Genomic DNA, 19079 nt, shown 5'->3' with positions numbered 1-19079 from the left:
GCTCCACAGAAGGGACCAATTCGACCACACGGGAGACAGGTACATTCAACACCATGAACAGTACAAATACATCCGCACAAGAAGCCTCTCCAAACAGCCCAAATGCCATAACTGCTGTGGCCACCAATCAGCCGACCACAAAGAACTCAACGGACAATACACAAAAAAGCTCTTCCCCGGCAAATGTCCCATCCAGCACCAAACCGGCGAACTCCATCTCCGCCACCACTTCTGCTTCCCAAGCTGCTGTGGCCACCAGTACCACCACCACTGTGACCACACGTGTAACGATTCAGGGGACATCTTCCGCATCCACTGTCCCAGCCAGTACCACAGGTGTGACTTCTACCTCCGCCAGCAGTCCTGTGGCCACCACTGCCACCACCACCATGACGTCACCTGGCAAGACTCATGGGACGTCCTCCTCCGCCACTGTCCCAGCCACCACCACAGGAATGACCTCTGCCTCCGCTACCACTGCTCCTTCCCCAACTCCTGAGGTAACCACTGTCACCACCTCCGTGACCTCACCTGGAACCTCTCAGGGGACCTCTTCCTCGACCACTGTCCCAGCCAGCACCACAGGGATGACCTCTGCCTCTGCCACCACTTCAGTTTCCCCCACTCCTGAGACCAACACTGCCACCACCACCATGACCTCACCTGTAACGATTCAGGGGACATCTTCCTCAGCCACTACCACAGGGGTGACTTCTACCTCCGCCAGCACTCCTGTGGCCACCACTGCCACCACCACTGTGACCTCACCTGGAACGACTCAGGGAACGTCCTCCTCGGCAACTGTCCCAGCCACAACCACGGGAGTGACCTCTGCCTTCGCCACCACTTCTGCTTCCACAACTCCTGAGGACACCACCACCGTGACCTCACCTGCCACCACTCAGGGGACCTCTTCCTCGTCCACTGCCCCAGCCAGCACCACAGGGATGACCTCTGACTCTGCCACCACTTCAGCTTCCCCCACTCCTGATGCCACGACTGCCACAACCACCATGACCTCACCTGCCACAACTCTGGGGAACTCTTCTTTGTCCACTGTCCCAGCCACAACCACAGGGGTGACCTCTGCCATTTCCACAACTTCTTCTTCCCCAACTCCTGAGGCCACCACTGCCACCACCACCGTGACCTCACCTGTAACGATTCAGGGGACATCTTCCTCAGCCACTACCACAGGGGTGACTTCTACCTCCGCCAGCACTCCTGTGGCCACCACTGCCACCACCACTGTGACCTCACCTGGAACGACTCAGGGGACGTCCTCCTCGGCAACTGTCCCAGCCACAACCACAGGAGTGACCTCTGCCTTCGCCACCACTTCTGCTTCCACAACTCCTGAGGACACCACCACCGTGACCTCACCTGCCACCACTCAGGGGACCTCTTCCTCGTCCACTGCCCCAGCCAGCACCACAGGGATGACCTCTGACTCTGCCACCACTTCAGCTTCCCCCACTCCTGATGCCACGACTGCCACAACCACCATGACCTCACCTGCCACAACTCTGGGGAACTCTTCTTTGTCCACTGTCCCAGCCACAACCACAGGGGTGACCTCTGCCATTTCCACAACTTCTTCTTCCCCAACTCCTGAGGCCACCACTGCCACCACCACCGTGACCTCACCTGTAACGATTCAGGGGACATCTTCCTCAGCCACTACCACAGGGGTGACTTCTACCTCCGCCAGCACTCCTGTGGCCACCACTGCCACCACCACTGTGACCTCACCTGGAACGACTCAGGGGACGTCCTCCTCGGCAACTGTCCCAGCCACAACCACAGGAGTGACCTCTGCCTTCGCCACCACTTCTGCTTCCACAACTCCTGAGGACACCACCACCGTGACCTCACCTGCCACCACTCAGGGGACCTCTTCCTCGTCCACTGCCCCAGCCAGCACCACAGGGATGACCTCTGACTCTGCCACCACTTCAGCTTCCCCCACTCCTGATGCCACGACTGCCACAACCACCATGACCTCACCTGCCACAACTCTGGGGAACTCTTCTTTGTCCACTGTCCCAGCCACAACCACAGGGGTGACCTCTGCCATTTCCACAACTTCTTCTTCCCCAACTCCTGAGGCCACCAGTGCCACCACCACCGTGACCTCACCTGTAACGATTCAGGGGACATCTTCCTCAGCCACTACCACAGGGGTGACTTCTACCTCCGCCAGCACTCCTGTGGCCACCACTGCCACCACCACTGTGACCTCACCTGGAACGACTCAGGGGATGTCCTCCTCGGCAACTGTCCCAGCCACAACCACAGGAGTGACCTCTGCCTCCGCCACCACTTCTGCTTCCACAACTCCTGAGGACACCACCACCGTGACGTCACCTGCCACCACTCAGCAGACCTCCACCTCGGGCACTGTCCCAGTCAGCACCACAGCTGTGACCTCTGCCTCCGCCACCACTTCTGCTTCCCCAACTCTTGAGGCCACCACTCCCACCACCACTGTGACCTCACCTGCCACGACGCAAGGGCCCTCTTCCGCAGCCACCATCCCAGCCAGTACCACAGGTGTGACTTCTACCTCCGCCAGCAGTCCTGTGGCCACCACTGCCACCACCACCGTGACGTCACCTGGCACGACTCAGGGGACGTCCTCCTCCGCCACTGTCCCAGCCACCACCACAGGAATGACCTCTGCCTCCGCTACCACTGCTCCTTCCCCAACTCCTGAGGTAACCACTGTCACCACCTCCGTGACCTCACCTGGAACCTCTCAGGGGACCTCTTCCTCGACCACTGTCCCAGCCAGCACCACAGGGATGACCTCTGCCTCTGCCACCACTTCAGTTTCCCCCACTCCTGAGACCAACACTGCCACCACCACCGTGACCTCACCTGTAACGATTCAGGGGACATCTTCCTCAGCCACTACCACAGGGGTGACTTCTACCTCCGCCAGCACTCCTGTGGCCACCACTGCCACCACCACTGTGACCTCACCTGGAACGACTCAGGGGACGTCCTCCTCGGCAACTGTCCCAGCCACAACCACAGGAGTGACCTCTGCCTCCGCCACCACTTCTGCTTCCACAACTCCTGAGGACACCACCACCGTGACGTCACCTGCCACCACTCAGCAGACCTCCACCTCGGGCACTGTCCCAGTCAGCACCACAGCTGTGACCTCTGCCTCCGCCACCACTTCTGCTTCCCCAACTCTTGAGGCCACCACTCCCACCACCACTGTGACCTCACCTGCCACGACGCAAGGGCCCTCTTCCGCAGCCACCATCCCAGCCAGTACCACAGGTGTGACTTCTACCTCCGCCAGCAGTCCTGTGGCCACCACTGCCACCACCACCGTGACGTCACCTGGCACGACTCAGGGGACGTCCTCCTCGGCCACTGTCCCAGCCACCACCACAGGAATGACCTCTGCCTCCGCTACCACTGCTCCTTCCCCAACTCCTGAGGTAACCACTGTCACCACCTCCGTGACCTCACCTGGAACCTCTCAGGGGACCTCTTCCTCGACCACTGTCCCAGCCAGCACCACAGGGATGACCTCTGCCTCTGCCACCACTTCAGTTTCCCCCACTCCTGAGACCAACACTGCCACCACCACCATGACCTCACCTGTAACGATTCAGGGGACATCTTCCTCAGCCACTACCACAGGGGTGACTTCTACCTCCGCCAGCACTCCTGTGGCCACCACTGCCACCACCACTGTGACCTCACCTGGAACGACTCAGGGAACGTCCTCCTCGGCAACTGTCCCAGCCACAACCACGGGAGTGACCTCTGCCTTCGCCACCACTTCTGCTTCCACAACTCCTGAGGACACCACCACCGTGACCTCACCTGCCACCACTCAGGGGACCTCTTCCTCGTCCACTGCCCCAGCCAGCACCACAGGGATGACCTCTGACTCTGCCACCACTTCAGCTTCCCCCACTCCTGATGCCACGACTGCCACAACCACCATGACCTCACCTGCCACAACTCTGGGGAACTCTTCTTTGTCCACTGTCCCAGCCACAACCACAGGGGTGACCTCTGCCATTTCCACAACTTCTTCTTCCCCAACTCCTGAGGCCACCACTGCCACCACCACCGTGACCTCACCTGTAACGATTCAGGGGACATCTTCCTCAGCCACTACCACAGGGGTGACTTCTACCTCCGCCAGCACTCCTGTGGCCACCACTGCCACCACCACTGTGACCTCACCTGGAACGACTCAGGGAACGTCCTCCTCGGCAACTGTCCCAGCCACAACCACGGGAGTGACCTCTGCCTTCGCCACCACTTCTGCTTCCACAACTCCTGAGGACACCACCACCGTGACCTCACCTGCCACCACTCAGGGGACCTCTTCCTCGTCCACTGCCCCAGCCAGCACCACAGGGATGACCTCTGACTCTGCCACCACTTCAGCTTCCCCCACTCCTGATGCCACGACTGCCACAACCACCATGACCTCACCTGCCACAACTCTGGGGAACTCTTCTTTGTCCACTGTCCCAGCCACAACCACAGGGGTGACCTCTGCCATTTCCACAACTTCTTCTTCCCCAACTCCTGAGGCCACCAGTGCCACCACCACCGTGACCTCACCTGTAACGATTCAGGGGACATCTTCCGCATCCACTGTCCCAGCCAGTACCACAGGGGTGACTTCTACCTCCGCCAGCACTCCTGTGGCCACCACTGCCACCACCACTGTGACCTCACCTGGCACGACTCATGGGATGTCCTCCTCCGCCACTGTCCCAGCCACCACCACAGGAATGACCTCTGCCTCCGCTAACACTGCGCCTTCCCCAACTCCTGAGGTAACCACTGTCACCACCTCCGTGACCTCACCTGGAACCTCTCAGGGGACCTCTTCCTCGACCACTGTCCCAGCCAGTACCACAGGTGTGACTTCTACCTCCGCCAGCAGTCCTGTGGCCACCACTGCCCCCACCACCGTGTCGTCACCTGGCACGACTCAGGGGACCTCGTCCTCTGCCACTGTCCCAGCCACCAACTCTGCCTCCGCCACCACTTCTGCATCCCCAACTCCTGAGGCCACCATTGCCACCACCACCATGACCTCCCCTGCCACGACTCAGGGGACCTCTGCCTTGACCAGTGTCCCAGCCAGCACCACCACCGTGGCCTCTCCTGCCTGGACTCAGGGCACCTCTTCCTCCACCTCTTCGTACCCTGTTCTGGGAACCACTACCAGCATCGTCACCACCCTGCCATCGCCCACATCCTCTTCTCCCTCTACCACTTCTAGGGTTACATCTACAACCACTTCAACTACCACCTCCATTGTTCCTAGCACAAGTGGTAAGTAATTTCTCATTTTTATTTTGTAAATTTTCTTTTTTTAAAGATTTCTCTTCATCTTTTTGCACCGTATACTTTCATATTTCATTTACTCTTTTTATATTTTCCGATATTTTCCCTTTTAACATTTTAACTTTTTACCTTATTATGTCCATTTGTTTTCTGTGTTGTTTCTCAATATTTTAATGCTCTTTCATCATAGTAAATTTGAATTCTCAGTTGTTTGTGCATGTGCATGAGATTTAATCTTCATCAGCTTGATGCCATTAGTTTTTATGTGTATGTTTGGCATCTTTTTCTCTCTCCACATTAACTCTCATTTTTGTCCTTCTTCTCTAGAGAAAGTATACTGTCTTTTATTCGTTTTTAACTCTACCTTCATGACCTTGAGGTATTGTCTCTCTTTATGTTGTAACTTTTTCTGACTGCGGATCTTGGACTTGTCTCTGTTTATTCTGCTTTTGGTGTGATATCTGCCCACACATTTTCTCTTAGAATGTCATGGCCCATTTATTTACTATGTATACTATATAATGTAAGACTTTATATATTTTTTCCAGATGAGCAAAGGATATTTGTCCTTAATTAAATAAAATACAGTTATTATAACACTTGAGTACATTCCTTGAGCTAGATTTCTCCTGGGCCTTCTCATATATTTATGATCTGTTTCCTGCAGTATTTGCCCAATCCATGTTTAACTCATAAAAATAAAAGGATGTTCTTCCTCTCTTGGCCAGGGGATTCAGGACTTTATAGTTTCTTCTTAAGTTATCTGGGTTCTGCGCAGTTGTCTTTCTCTTGTTGAGCTCTTTGGTTTTCTGACAAGGGCCCCCAAGCTTCTTCACTTCGGAGACCTGAGTCTTGTGTCTGTAGAACGTCCCATACGTATTGCCTCAGTTCATTTGTGTTGCTGTGACATATTACCTGATGATTGGTAAAGTATAAGCAAAGGGTGTTTATTTGGTTCATGATTCTGGTGACTAGAATAGCATGGAGCTGGCATATGGGCATCGCTTCCCTGGCTGCATCCCAATATGAAGGGTAAGCACCAGGCACATGCAGAAGGGTCATGTGTGCAAGTTAGGAAGCAGGAGCTTGGAGACAGGCCAGTCTTGCCTTTTATTTTATTTATTTGTTTATTTTTGGTGGTGTTGGTGATTGAACCCAGGGCCTTGTGCATGCAAGGAAAGCACTTGATCAGCTGAGTTATATCCCCAGCCCCAGCCTTGCTTTTTTATAACAACCTCTTGAGGAAGACCCTCCTCACTCTGCCAGATCAGCATTAATCCATTCATGAGGATGAGGCCCAGATGGACCTAGTTAGCTTCTGTGTGGACTTACTTCCTCAAGGTCCTACCACTCAACGGAGGACTAAGATTTCAGCATATGCATCTTTGGGGGGCACACCTCAAACCATGCAGGTGTTGCACAAAAATTGCCTGCACTCCCGTGGGGCTCACCACTTGTGCTGGTCACCACTCTGAAGGCTAATGGTTTCCACTTCTGTCCTCTTTCTCTTCCCCAGAGGCTGTACTTCCCTTTAGGCTGTTAGGCAACAGATGAGGACCCCAAAGTTTTGTTTTTGTATCTTTTCACAAACCTGTGCTTGAGTTTGTGAAAAGATATAACACTTAAATCAGGTCTGAGCATCTTCAGTAATGAGAGAGGGAGAAGGGAGAAGAATGAACTGATTTAGGATTTATGACTCTCTTGTGTGCCGGGACCCTTGACTTAGAGGCTGCAGGATGTGGTCTCTGCTCTCTTGAGTCTGGTGGGTTTAGAACAGAAAGCAGTCTTTGCAGAGTATACATGTCCTTCATGTGCACACCCTGAAATCTGCTCTACACGGGCACAACAATATTCCAGAAAAGTCAAAAAGTGCTTTAGATTTTGCAGGTTGATTGGCACGGTTCACCAAGAGCTGAACCATGTCTTTTTTTTTTTTTGGGGGGGGGCAGGTTGGGGGTAATCAGGGATTGAACCCAGAGGTGCTTAACCACTGAGTCACATCCGAGCCCCTTTTATTTTTTATTTTTATTTTGAGACAGGGTCTCTCTAAGTTACTGAGAGCTTCACTAAGTTGCTGAGATTGGCATCAAACTTGCGATCCTCCTGACTCAGCCTCCTGAGTCACTGGGATTACAGGTGTGCACCACCGCACCTGCCTCCACTTCCTGTCATTTTAAACTATGTCTAGACTCCCCCCTCAAATTCCATGAGCCAGGAAATATGAGAAGCATCCTAAAGAGATGTTAACAGTAATGAGTTCTTCTGACGCAGGGGTTGAGGGACAATGACCACATTCATTCTTAACCTTCATGGAATCTCGATTGGTCCGGTTCCCTGGTTTCCCTTATTCCGCCTCCTGTTTTCTCTTCCTCGGTCCTGATGGTGTCACCTGTCACGACACCAGGTTTCTCCTTCCTCATGTGCTGAAGTAAAGCAAGATGAACTCTGAGAAGGGGGGTCCAGGCTGCCTCTGCCTGGACTCTTGGACAGGCCTCTTCCTGCCTCCCTTCTCCTGTCTGTAAAGTGGGCATGATCCTAATTCACCTGCGCACCCCAGGTCTCACGAGAGTATCCCATCAGACAGCATCTTTGAGAACACACTCCCCACTATCATATGCTGTGCAAATCATGTGGTTGACCATGACCTTCTGCCTTTCAGTGACCTGCATGAACGGAGGGAAGTGGACAGGAGTGGCCTGTGATTGTCCCCCGGGCTTCACAGGAGATCGATGTCAGTTATTGACCAATGTCTGCCAGAATGGAGGTCTCTGGGATGGGCTCAAGTGTCAGTGTCCCAGCCTCTACTATGGGCCACTGTGTGAGAATGTGGTGGAGAGCATCGAGATTGGTACGTGAGACCTCACACCCTTCCTCTCCCCAGCGCCAGGCCCAGGGTGTCCCACTAGGCACCTGTTCCTGTCCCATTGCGGCGTGTGGCAGGAAGCATGGCCACTTTGGGGATTGATATTAACCTAATGATGAGAGTTAAAAACATTTTTAAGTGAATAAAAGAAGAAGGTATAATTTGGAACAAAATACCAATTTGGCCCAGAATTTGACCATAAAATGCAACATAGACGGTCCCCGGCTCAGGATGGTTCGACTTAGGATTTGGGGGCTTTCTCTTGGTGCCCAAGTGATACGCATTCAGCGGGAATCCTACTGCAAAGTGTGAATGTGCATCTTTTCCCAAGCGAGGGATGTCAGGTATATTCTAGTCACCTGGGGGTGCAGGGGAGCGACGGGCACTCTACAGGGTTTCTGTTATGATTTTCTGTAGGTTCGTGGATGCAATGCCTTTCAGTTTATGATATTTTTTATTTATGATGGGTTTATCCAGATGTAACCCCATCATAAGCTGAGGAACAGAGCACAGGGCAATATGGGTAGAATTTTCTAGGAGAATATAAGACCCAAGGCCCCTTGGGCTCCATCCCTTATCCCTGAGGACTAGAGGATACTTACCTCTCTTCCCAGGGGACAGAGGGTCGGGAGAGACCCAGGTTGATGCCTCCACCCAGGGTGAGCTTCTGGGGGGTTCAGGGCTCCTTGGTAGGGAGCCCAGAGGTGATGCTTTCTCAGTAAGTGGTGCTCCTGTCACTTTCCTCCAGAGCCACCACCACAGACGGTCACTGCTCAAATGGAACTGACCGTGACCGTGACTAGTGAGCCATACAGTGATAAGCTACAGGACCGGTCTTCTCAGGAATTCAAGAAGTTCAATGACACATTCACGGAACAGGTAAACCTGGGAGAGCAAGTCCCCAGGGCCCTTCAGTTCCCCCGGGGAGGAGTCCAGAGGGGTTAGGAAAGCAGCTGAGGGCTGTTTTCTCAATGGACTTGTGAGTTCTCGGCTCCCTCATGTCCTCGGACTTGCTAGGGAGGCTGGACACAGGAAACCAACTTCCTCTGGAGGCTGCTGGGTGGAGGAACCTTGGTCTCTGGGAAGGAATCTTTCCATTCCAGGGAGAACTGGGGAGGAGGACTGGGAGGTGCTGAGGGACAGGGCGGCCATGCTGACCCTCCTGATGTTCCACAGAAAGGCCCAGCAGACCCCTAGATGGGACCTCTGGGATGATAGAATGACCTCTTACCTTTCAGATGAACACAATTTATTCTGGAATCCCTGAGTATGAAGGAGTCAACATCACAGGGTTGAGGTGCGTATCTGGGGCTGGGCCTTCGGAGTGGAAGCAGCGGTCCTAGTTATAAAGGCCACTGTGACCAGGCCGTCTGTCCTAGCCTGCTAGGGCTGCCCTGGTGGAACACGTGGACTAGGGGCTTCAGCAAGAGAGAGTGAGCTCGCAGTCCTGGAGGCTGGAAGTCCAAGATGAAGGTGTGGGCAGCGTGGGTTTCTCCTGAGACCTTTCTCTTTGGTTTGCAGATGGCCACCTCCCTGCTGGGTCCTCACATGGTCCTTTTCTCTTTTTGCATATCTTGGCTGACTCTTTGTTCAAATTTCCCCTTCTCATAAGGGCAACAATCAATAATTGAATTAGGGTCCATCCCAATAGCTCCATTTTAACTTCACCTGAATCTTGTTCTGAGGCTCGGAGATTAGAGCTACAACCCATGAATTGGGGGGCTGACTGTAACACCATTCAGCCCCTAACACCTCTCAACCATGATTTTGCCTCTTTTCCCCACTGGATGCTCATCAGGAGTGAGGGAGGCCAGCCGGGCTGTTTCTATTGCACAAATGGAAAAACTGAGGCTCAGAGAGATGCAGCCACTTACCTCAGGGGTCCGTTACAGAGTGGCAGAGCCGAGATTCAATCCTGTCATGTCAGGAAGAGACCATCTGGAAAACCCAAAGCCGCAGTGGGAGCCAGGGATAGATACCCTGTTCGTCTTCAGAGATGAAGCCAAATAATTGAGCCCGGGGAGGGAGGCGCCCAGGGGAAAGGCTCCGAAGTCCACCCCGTCCTGTGTTCACCTACCCGCCCTCCTGGGATTCTGTCCTGTAGAATCTTCCCCTAGGAGCCGCCCCAATTTTATGAAACCATTTGATCTGTGCTGGCCAACAGGGCTGGCACGAGTCCCCTGAGTCCCTCATGGATCATGAGGAAAATCTCTTCTCGTGGGTTAGCAGAGCCATGATGGACAGTTTTCATAAGGAACTTAAACAGCATTGCTATTTTTTGTGTGTGGCCCTGGGGACTGAAGTCTGCACCCTGGGCATGCTAGGTAAGGGCTGGACCAAAGGACCAAAGGACTTGGGCACCCTTGGATCTTGGTACTTGTAAGGGGTCCTGGAACTAGACTGCAATGGCTCTTAAGAGATGGCTACATTATGATTCATGTAATTATCCTATAGTGCGCATTCTAATAGACAATATTGTATAATTTGATTTTTCCACATGCTGTATTAGTCAATGTGATACTCTAATTTTCTTCTATGAGTAGTTCCCCCAAATCTGCTGTTGATAGTTAAGCCTCTCAATATTGTATCAAGAAGAAAAAAGGAAGAGGGCATTAGACTTCTAGAATTTAGGAATCTTGGATGGTGCTTACGAGGCCAGACTTTCACTGTGTTTTTAAATCCAGAAAAGACTCATTCTTAGGGTACACATAATCCCTGTGCTCCCTGAGCGGTGCTCTCTGGGGCCTGCAGTGTGAGGTTGCTGATCATCAAACTTCCTGGTTCCTTCTGTAAACACAGGAGATGGCCTTCATAAACTCCGGGGCTGGCTGCATTGTTCTCTTAGGGGCACTGACCTTGACTTCTAAACCCTAAATAAATTAAACCCTAATCTTGGGATTTTTTTTTTTTTTTTTTTTGCACCAGGGTTTGAACCCAGAGGTGCTTAACCACTGAGACACATGCTCAGCCTTTTTCAATATTTTACTTAGAGACATATTCTCTCTGAGTTACTTAGAGCCTCACTAATTTGCTGACACTGGCTTTGAACTCACAACCCTCCTGCCTCAGCCTCCGGAGCTGCTGGGAATACAGGTGTGTGCCACCACCGTGCCTGTCCCTTTTTGATTGGAATTTCAATCATCTGGGAGCTGGAGATCATTTTAGCGGTGACAAAAATATATGTGATTAGAAAAAAAAATGCATGTCTGTGCCTTTGGATTTCTGCATGTCATTTTAAGAGGCTCAGAGACCTCCTGTAGGCCTTCACCTGTCCCTAGGGAGATGTGACCTTGAGAGAGCCCCTGCAGTGACCACCTACCCTGAGACCAAGCCTCCTTCAGGTCACCTCAGTGTTGCTGGGTTACATCTAGTGACAGTTTAAGGATGGCTTTTCCATGTTCTCCACCAACATCCAACCACATGGCTGAGGCTCCCTGGAGGCTGCCCAGGCCCCTCCTCCCATTGTCGAAGGCTTCACTTAGGTGCCATTATAGAAAGACCTGTGGCAAAGGGCCTACCATGGTGCCTGGGACAGAGCACTTACCTAGGAGGCCTCAGGTCGCCATTTTAATGGTCCCTCCCCCAGCTCTGCCTCCCCAAGAGAGCAGAAGGAGCAGAGCCAGTGGGAAGAGCGGGCACCAAGGCCACCAGGGAAGGATGCTCAAGGACGTCATTGTCTCTTCCTCCTCAGGCAGGGCAGTGTGGTGGTGGAGCATGACATCATCCTGAAGACCAAGTTCACCCCAGAATACAAGGAAATCTTCAAGAAGGCCACCAAGGAGGTGAAGGAAAAAATCGAGAATGCAACCAGAGAGCTGATAAGCAACAATGATACCTGCACAGGTGGGCTCCTGCGTCCAGGTGGGGCTGCCAGAGAAGTCCTTCATGTTTGTCATCCTGGGAGGTGGGGGGAAGGGAGGGAGATGGCAGCTCACTGAGATCCAGGAATCAGCCCCTCGGCCCTTCACTCAGACTGGCAGATTCCAAGAGAGCCTCGAAAAGGAGGCCGCAGAGCCCAGTGGAGTCGGGCCGAGTCCTACAGGGCACTGGAAGGGTCCAGGACAGCTGGGGCTGCTGGGAAGTGAGGACCAGTGTGATTTATTATGCAGTGAATCTTCTGAACACGAGAGAGGTGCGGGGATCGAGAGAGAAAAGGGACCCAGGGAGCGGCAGGGCCTCTGGGAGCTGGAAGAGAGGCTGGCCCTGCCTCTGCACAGAGCTGCTTCCTGTGTCCCTGTCACATCCCCACCCCCCTCACACGCCTCAGCCCCGTGGGGACCCTGGACCGGCTGGTTATAAAAGGCTCCTTGTGTCTCCTTCACAGCCCTGCTGTGCTTCAACTCAACTGCCACCAAGGTGCAGAACATTACAGTCACCCAGTACGATCCTGAAGGTGGGTGACACGGTGGTTTCAGGAAGAGCTGGAGAGGTGAGGGGGCAGTGGGAAGCCAGGGCTCCTGGCGCCTGATCACAGCCGCTCTCGTGTCCCCTCAGAGGAATGCCGGAAGAAGGCTGGGGAGGAATTTGCCCCCTACTTCACGGTGGAGTACAAGGACCAGAAGCCCTACTGCATCACGCCCTGCATGGCCGGCTTCAAAGCCTCGTGGGACTGCCACTACGGCAAGTGCCAGCTGCAGCGCAGTGGCCCCCAGTGCTAGTGAGTACCCCACCTACCCCCCGCCCCCGCCCAGCCCCTGGGGTCTACCCAAGATGCTGTCTGAAGGTCAAGGTCATGGGACTGGATCCCAGCATCTCCTTGAATGCATCAGGTCACAAAGGACTTGGCAGAACATGCATGGCCAAGCCCCCTGGCCAGGTCCAGATAGGCTCAGTAGCTGCTCTTCCTGGTGTCCTCTCTGTGCTGGGTGACACTGAGGGCGGGGTGAGCTCCCCGGGAGCAGAAGGAGGGTCCCAGCTTCAGGACATTTGCAGCCTGACATGGAGGCAGGGGCTTGCTTCCAGGGAAAGGACCGCCATCTCCTGTGAGCAAAATAGGGAAAGAAGGCCACACATCTCCACGGGCAGGAGGGAGGCCACGAAGCCCAGTCCTAGAGGGACAAAAGCCAAGAAAGACGTGGCCAACCTAAACCGAATTAGAGAGAGTGGCAGCCGGCGAGAGCACTGGGGGTGCAGCAGGGAGCCGCACTCCTCTCACTTGCCTCAGCCCCCTCAGGAGGAGGCCTGTGAGGTCCTTCTGGGACAGCTTCCTGGGGGAGGACCTTCCACGCTGGTCAGAGAGGAAAAGAGCCGGGCCTCAGAGGGGGAACAGGGGCCCCAGATCAGGGCGGGGGACAGATTTTCTGGATAGAGAGGAGAACTGAAAATGAGGACCATTAATGGGTGGGTGGAAGGGTCACTTTGGGGCGCAGCCCAGGGAAGTCCAGGGCTGGGTCAGCTGTCCCAAGTCCTGGGTTGCTACTGTGGGCAAACCTAGGGGCCTGGCACTGGGTGTTGGACCCACTGAAGTGCCAGCCCAGGGACACTGGGCTTGGTCTCCGTCCATCCTCCTTGCCCCACACTCTCCTTCCCCCTTCCCCGCTTCAGACACCCAGGGGTCAGGGCCCAGCTCTGAGATTGGTGCTGACCCCACTCTCACCCCCGCTGCCCCTCTCCCCCATCTCAGCTGCCTGATCACAGAGACTCACTGGTACAGCGGAGAGACCTGTGAGTGGGGCATCCAGAAGAGCCTGGTGTACGGACTCGCGGGCGCAGGCGGTGCCGTGGTGCTGCTGGTCATCGTGGTCCTCCTGGTGTTCACGCTCCGCTCCAGGAGAGAGGTGAAGAGGTGAGCCACGGCTGCCCCTCCCCTCTTTCCTCCAGGTCCCCCTCCTCCTCCCTCTGCTCAGATCTCTGTCTTCAGTCTCTCCAACCCCGAGGTGAAGAGTGAGAAGCTGAAAGCAGGGACCTAGCTTGTCCTTGGGTCCTCGTCCCTGCTCCCTGATCATCATGGGGTCTCTGTACGTCTCTATCAACAGGCAAAAGGCCACAGTGTCTCAATTGTACCAGTGGCAAGAAGACGATGGTGGATCTGTCCCTGGGACCCTCCGAAACATTGGCTTTGACATCTGCGAAGGTATGGGCAAACTCCACTGGACTCAGAACGGGTGGGGACACACAGAGAGGGACCAGGGGGAACACTGGTGCTTGAAGGAGGGAAGGGGGCTTGGGTACAGTGGGGCATGCCTGTAATCTCAGTGAAGTGCGGGGTGGAGGCAGGAGGATCACAAGTTCGAGGTCAACCTGGGCAACTTAGTGAAGTCTTGTGTCAAAATAAAAAATAAAAAGGGCTGGGGTGTAGCTCAATGGTAGAACACCCCTTGGTTCAATCCCTAGTACAAAAAAAAAGTAGGGGGCAAGAGGGGAGCATTTGCCATTTCCCAAATATTTGGTGCCACATTGGAAACCCAATTTCCACGGCTTGTTCCTGCAAGACCCTGGGCAGGGCATAAGCCTGGTCACTGCTTGGCTAGACCATTGGGGAGGCACAGGCTACCTGACAGTGCTAGATTTCTCTAGAACACAAAACCGCCTATGTGTACATAGATTTGTGCCCAGAAGTGGGTAAGCTCATTAGCAAGTAAGTTGCATCTCACCAAAGAGATTAACATTCGATTTTGTTAGGTCAAATGCACATGTTAAAAGTTCTAGAAATAAAGTTTTTAAATTGCAAAGATGAAAAATCATGCATCGAGGAAATTTCTCAGAAGAGTCTTTAACTTCTAAGAAGGGGAAGGTTGGAATGAGGAAAAAGTCCAGTTCATTCACAACAAGGCAGGAAAGGGGAGGAAAAGAAAAATGAGAAGACAAATAGCACAAAATAAGGTGGCAGAAAGTATCCAAACCATCCATAGTCATAAAAAAATGCAAGTGGATTAAACACTCCAGTTAAAAGAGTGAATTTTTAAAAAAAATCTAGCTGTTTATCATGGATGAGAGGAATATGAAAACAGATGGACAGAGAAATATAAAAAGAACATGGAAAAAGGAAAACAGGATTGCTAGACAAAATATTTGTTGTTCTCTACATTTGTTGTGGGAATATAAATTTTAAGTTAGAGAGAGAGAAAGGATCTATATTGGAAAATGGCTTACTATGTTAGACACAGTCCCACTAGTGTCCAATAGGTACAGTTTCAAAATACGAAAAGCGAAGATTGACAAGACTGTGGGGAAAAATGGACAAGTCCACCAACATGGTGGGAGATTTTAAAAATACCTGTTGTAACTGATTCATCCAGCAGACAAAAAGTCATCAGGAATATAGAATGCTTGTACCCAGTAACTGGAAGCCTTGGTATAATACAGAACATCGTGTTCAACAACTGAAGGGAACATAATTATAACGAGAATATAGAAGACTCATTTGATGGACATGCACAAGGCCACAAAAAAAAGTCCTCAACAAATTTTCAAAACAAATATAAAAGTCAGACTACATTATATGACCATAATGCAAGTAATTTAGAAGTCAATACCAAAAATTTCTGGAAATGAAAACAAAAACTTCTGTATCTTTGGAAACTATTTAAGTTTCTAAAAAACTCATGAGTTAAGCAGGAAATCATATGGAAGTTATAAAATACTTGGATGTAAGAGATTATGAAAATACTTGGCATGAGAACTTGTAGGGCAGTTATGACTATACTCAGAAAGAAATGTACAGCCTCAAAAGACTTATAAATGGAAGCTTTGGGGGTGAAGCAGTTTAGGTAGTCTGCCATGTTTTCAACGGTTTTCAGTTTCAAGGGTGTAGAATGAACCCGCTCGCCCTCTTTCGGGTGAGCAGAAATGAGACCTTATCTTCCTAACCACCTGTCTCTGGGGGGCTTTCTCCTCCTCTAGAAAGAGAAGATTACATCCACCTGGACGCCATCTACAGTAACTTCCAGCCCTCTCTGAATCACATAGACCCTACAAAAAAGGTAAGAACAGCCTGGGTGAGACTCTCACCTCCCTCCACTCCGAGGTGCCATCTTCCCCAGGACACAATAGGACCTTCAGCAAGTAAAGCCATGTGTATGGTTTGTTGGTCCAGGCAATGGTCCCTGGACTACACGGCCAGGAAATGAGCATAACTTGGGAGGGCAGTTGGTAGGGAAGGTGGAGAAGGTGGAATCTACCTTCCCTCTTCCTCCTCTGTGATTTCCCTCTCCACTGTAAGTATGTCCATCATGGCCAATTTATTTAGTTATTTTAATTTTTAAGCAACCATCAACATCAGAACAATAGTAAATACTTACATGCCTCACCCAGATAGTGATGTTTAACATGTTGTCATGTTTTCTTTTTTCATATCTACCTATCAATTCAATCATTCAATCCTAGAGACTCAGGAGGCTGAGGCAGGAGGTTTGCAAGTTCAAGGCCAGCCTCAGAAACTTAATGATTCTCTCAAAAACTTAGGGAGAGGGCTGGAGATGTGGCTCAAGCAGTAGCGCGCTCGCCTGGCATGAGTGCAGCCCAGGTTCGATCCTCAGCACCACATACAAACAAAGATGTTGGTCTGCCGCCGAGAACTAAAAAATAAATATTAAAATTCTCTCTCTCTGTCTCTCTCTCTCCCTCCTCTCTCTCTCTTTAAAAAAAAAAAAAACTTAGGGAGAAAATGTTTTAAAATAAAAAGGGCAGGGGAATGTAGCTTGTTGGCAAGGCACACCTCAATTCAATCCCCAGTATTTTTTTTTAAGAGTGAGAGAGAGAGAGAGAGAGAGAGAGAGAGAGAATTTTTTAATATTTATTTTTTTAGTTTTCGGCAGACACAACATCTTTGTTTTTGTATGTGGTGCTGAGGATCGAACCCGGGCTGCACGCATGCCAGGCCAGCACGCTACCGCTTGAGCCACATCCCCAGCCCCAATCCCCAGTATTTTTAAAAGGAGGGAAATTAATTAATTATTTTTTTCTGAGCCATTTGAAAGTCAATTGCAAACATTATGACACTCTCTCTCAAAACACCTCCACACATATTCCCAAATACTATTATTATACCTAATAAGTTGATAATAATTCCACAATATCATCCAATAACCAATTTTTCCAACTGATCTAAGGGCATCTTTTATAACTTTTTTTAAGAGAGAGAGAGAGAGAGAGAGAGAGAAATTTTTTAATATTTGTTTTTTAGTTTTAGGTGGACACAACATTTTTATTTTATTTTTATGTGGTGCTGAGGATAGAACCCAGCGCCCCATGCATGCCAGGCGAGCGCACTACCGCTTGAGCCACATCCCCAGCCCTATAACTTTTTTTTTTCATATGTGGATATAAATTTCACTTGGTGAATTTTGTTGTTTCTTTGGCCTTTGTATCTATAACTGGCTTTTAAACATATATTGTGTCGTTTTGGAAGTCTAGGATGGTTGTCTGCAGGAGGGGCCCATACTCTGTATTTGTTTGATTATTTCCTGGTGGTCTCATTTAACTTGTCCTTTAATCCTCAGTAATTCCTACAAACTGGAGGTTAGGTCTAGAGGCTTAATTAAATTCAGCTTAAACATCTTTGTTATGTCTTAGATAATGTTATTGCATCACCCAGGAGAAACACAACATCAGGTTGTCCCATGGAGACTGAGGCCATGACTGGTTCCCTGGGAGAAGGTGACCACTTCTGAATGACCTCGTTAATATTATTTCATCTGGGTAGATATTTGAGGACAGAAGAATCACCAAGTGTGATTGGCCTCAGATACTGTACTTCCCAGAGAGAGAGAGAGAGAAAGCAAATCTTGGGGCAAAAAAATAAAATCACTGGCCAGGCTTCCTGTAAACCCTCCTGATGAGGGAGGGATGATACCATGTGTTTGTGCTGGATTCCAGGTAATAGGACAAGTTCAAAGCTGAGATTTTCCTAGGCCCGAGCCTCTAATGCTTTCAAAACCCAAATAACTCATGGGCCCAGCCCTCATTGAATTCTGTTTCTCTCTTCAGGTCCAAATTCAGAGGCCCCAGGTGGTAATGACAGCCTTGTAAAGCAAAGCAGTTTTGTGTGGCGCTGTGGGATCTGGGAGTGAGGGGACCCCAGTTGGGCTAAGCTTGGTGGAACATTTCCCCATGGAGAGCGCGCCCCAGGAGTTGTTGGGAAACAGCCACTGCACATACCAAAGAGGAAGAGGAGAGAGAAACAACAAACTCAGCTTCTGCTTATGAAGTCGTGTAGAAGCACCGGGGAGGCTCCAGAGGGCTTGTGGTGATGCCAGGCGAGGCCTTCTTGCCCATTTCCTGGGAGGTTCTTCTGAGCGCGCCTGCCCACGTTCAGCACCAAGGACAGCGCCCGGCCTACAGGCTTGCAACTGGGACCGCTTCCACCCCGGGACTGCGCTTTGGAACCTACAAAGCGCTCGTCTAAGGACCCTTGCATCCCATCTTCGTAAAAGGCGTCTATTTTTAAATAATGTAAATATTTACAGGATAAATACATAGTATATATCTTTGGGTTTCTAAGATTATGAATAAAGTTCTTATTTTTATGGGTTGTGATTTTTCGTGAATAAATAGTAATAACATATATTTATAATAACTCAAAACAACAAAAGCAATTTTGTTAGAATTTTCATGGTTCCCAGACCTTTCTCCGGTTGCCAGCAGTCTACAGTGTCACCCACCAGGCCCTTTTTCTTCCTCCTTCCATAATGTAGGTTTGATGAGATGGGGGGTCTAGAGGTGGTGAGGGGGTAGCTCTGCACTCCGTAAAGATACCATCCCAAGTCTTCTCCAGCGTCACCTCTGGTCCCAGAGAATGCCATGAGCAAGACCACACCCACCCACCTCACAAGAGACAGGGACTCACTCCCCCTGGGGAGAACCAGTTCTCCTGGAATGGTCACATTTCTTTCCATAGCTCTAGAGAGAGGGAGTCCTGGGTTCTATTTCCAGTTTT

General features: G+C 51.2%; 1 protein-coding gene across 1 annotated transcript; it reads left to right on the top strand.

The window, feature by feature from the left end:
- Positions 1 to 7980: 7980 nt before the first annotated feature.
- On the top strand, positions 7981 to 18172 carry Muc17 (mucin 17, cell surface associated). Its single transcript, XM_015490701.1, has 10 exons — positions 7981 to 8188; positions 8952 to 9082; positions 9442 to 9500; positions 11895 to 12046; positions 12528 to 12596; positions 12698 to 12860; positions 13827 to 13988; positions 14179 to 14276; positions 16046 to 16125; positions 18131 to 18172. The coding sequence occupies exons 1-10, from the start codon at positions 7981 to 7983 to the stop codon at positions 18170 to 18172; spliced, it is 1164 nt and encodes a 387-aa protein (XP_015346187.1).
- Positions 18173 to 19079: the final 907 nt, after the last annotated feature.

Source organism: Marmota marmota, unplaced genomic scaffold, assembly GCF_001458135.2.
Source record: "Marmota marmota marmota unplaced genomic scaffold, marMar, whole genome shotgun sequence".
NCBI classification, from domain to species: domain Eukaryota; kingdom Metazoa; phylum Chordata; class Mammalia; order Rodentia; family Sciuridae; genus Marmota; species Marmota marmota.
Note: the sequence above shows the minus strand (reverse complement) of the source record. Positions and strands in the feature narration are given on the sequence as shown.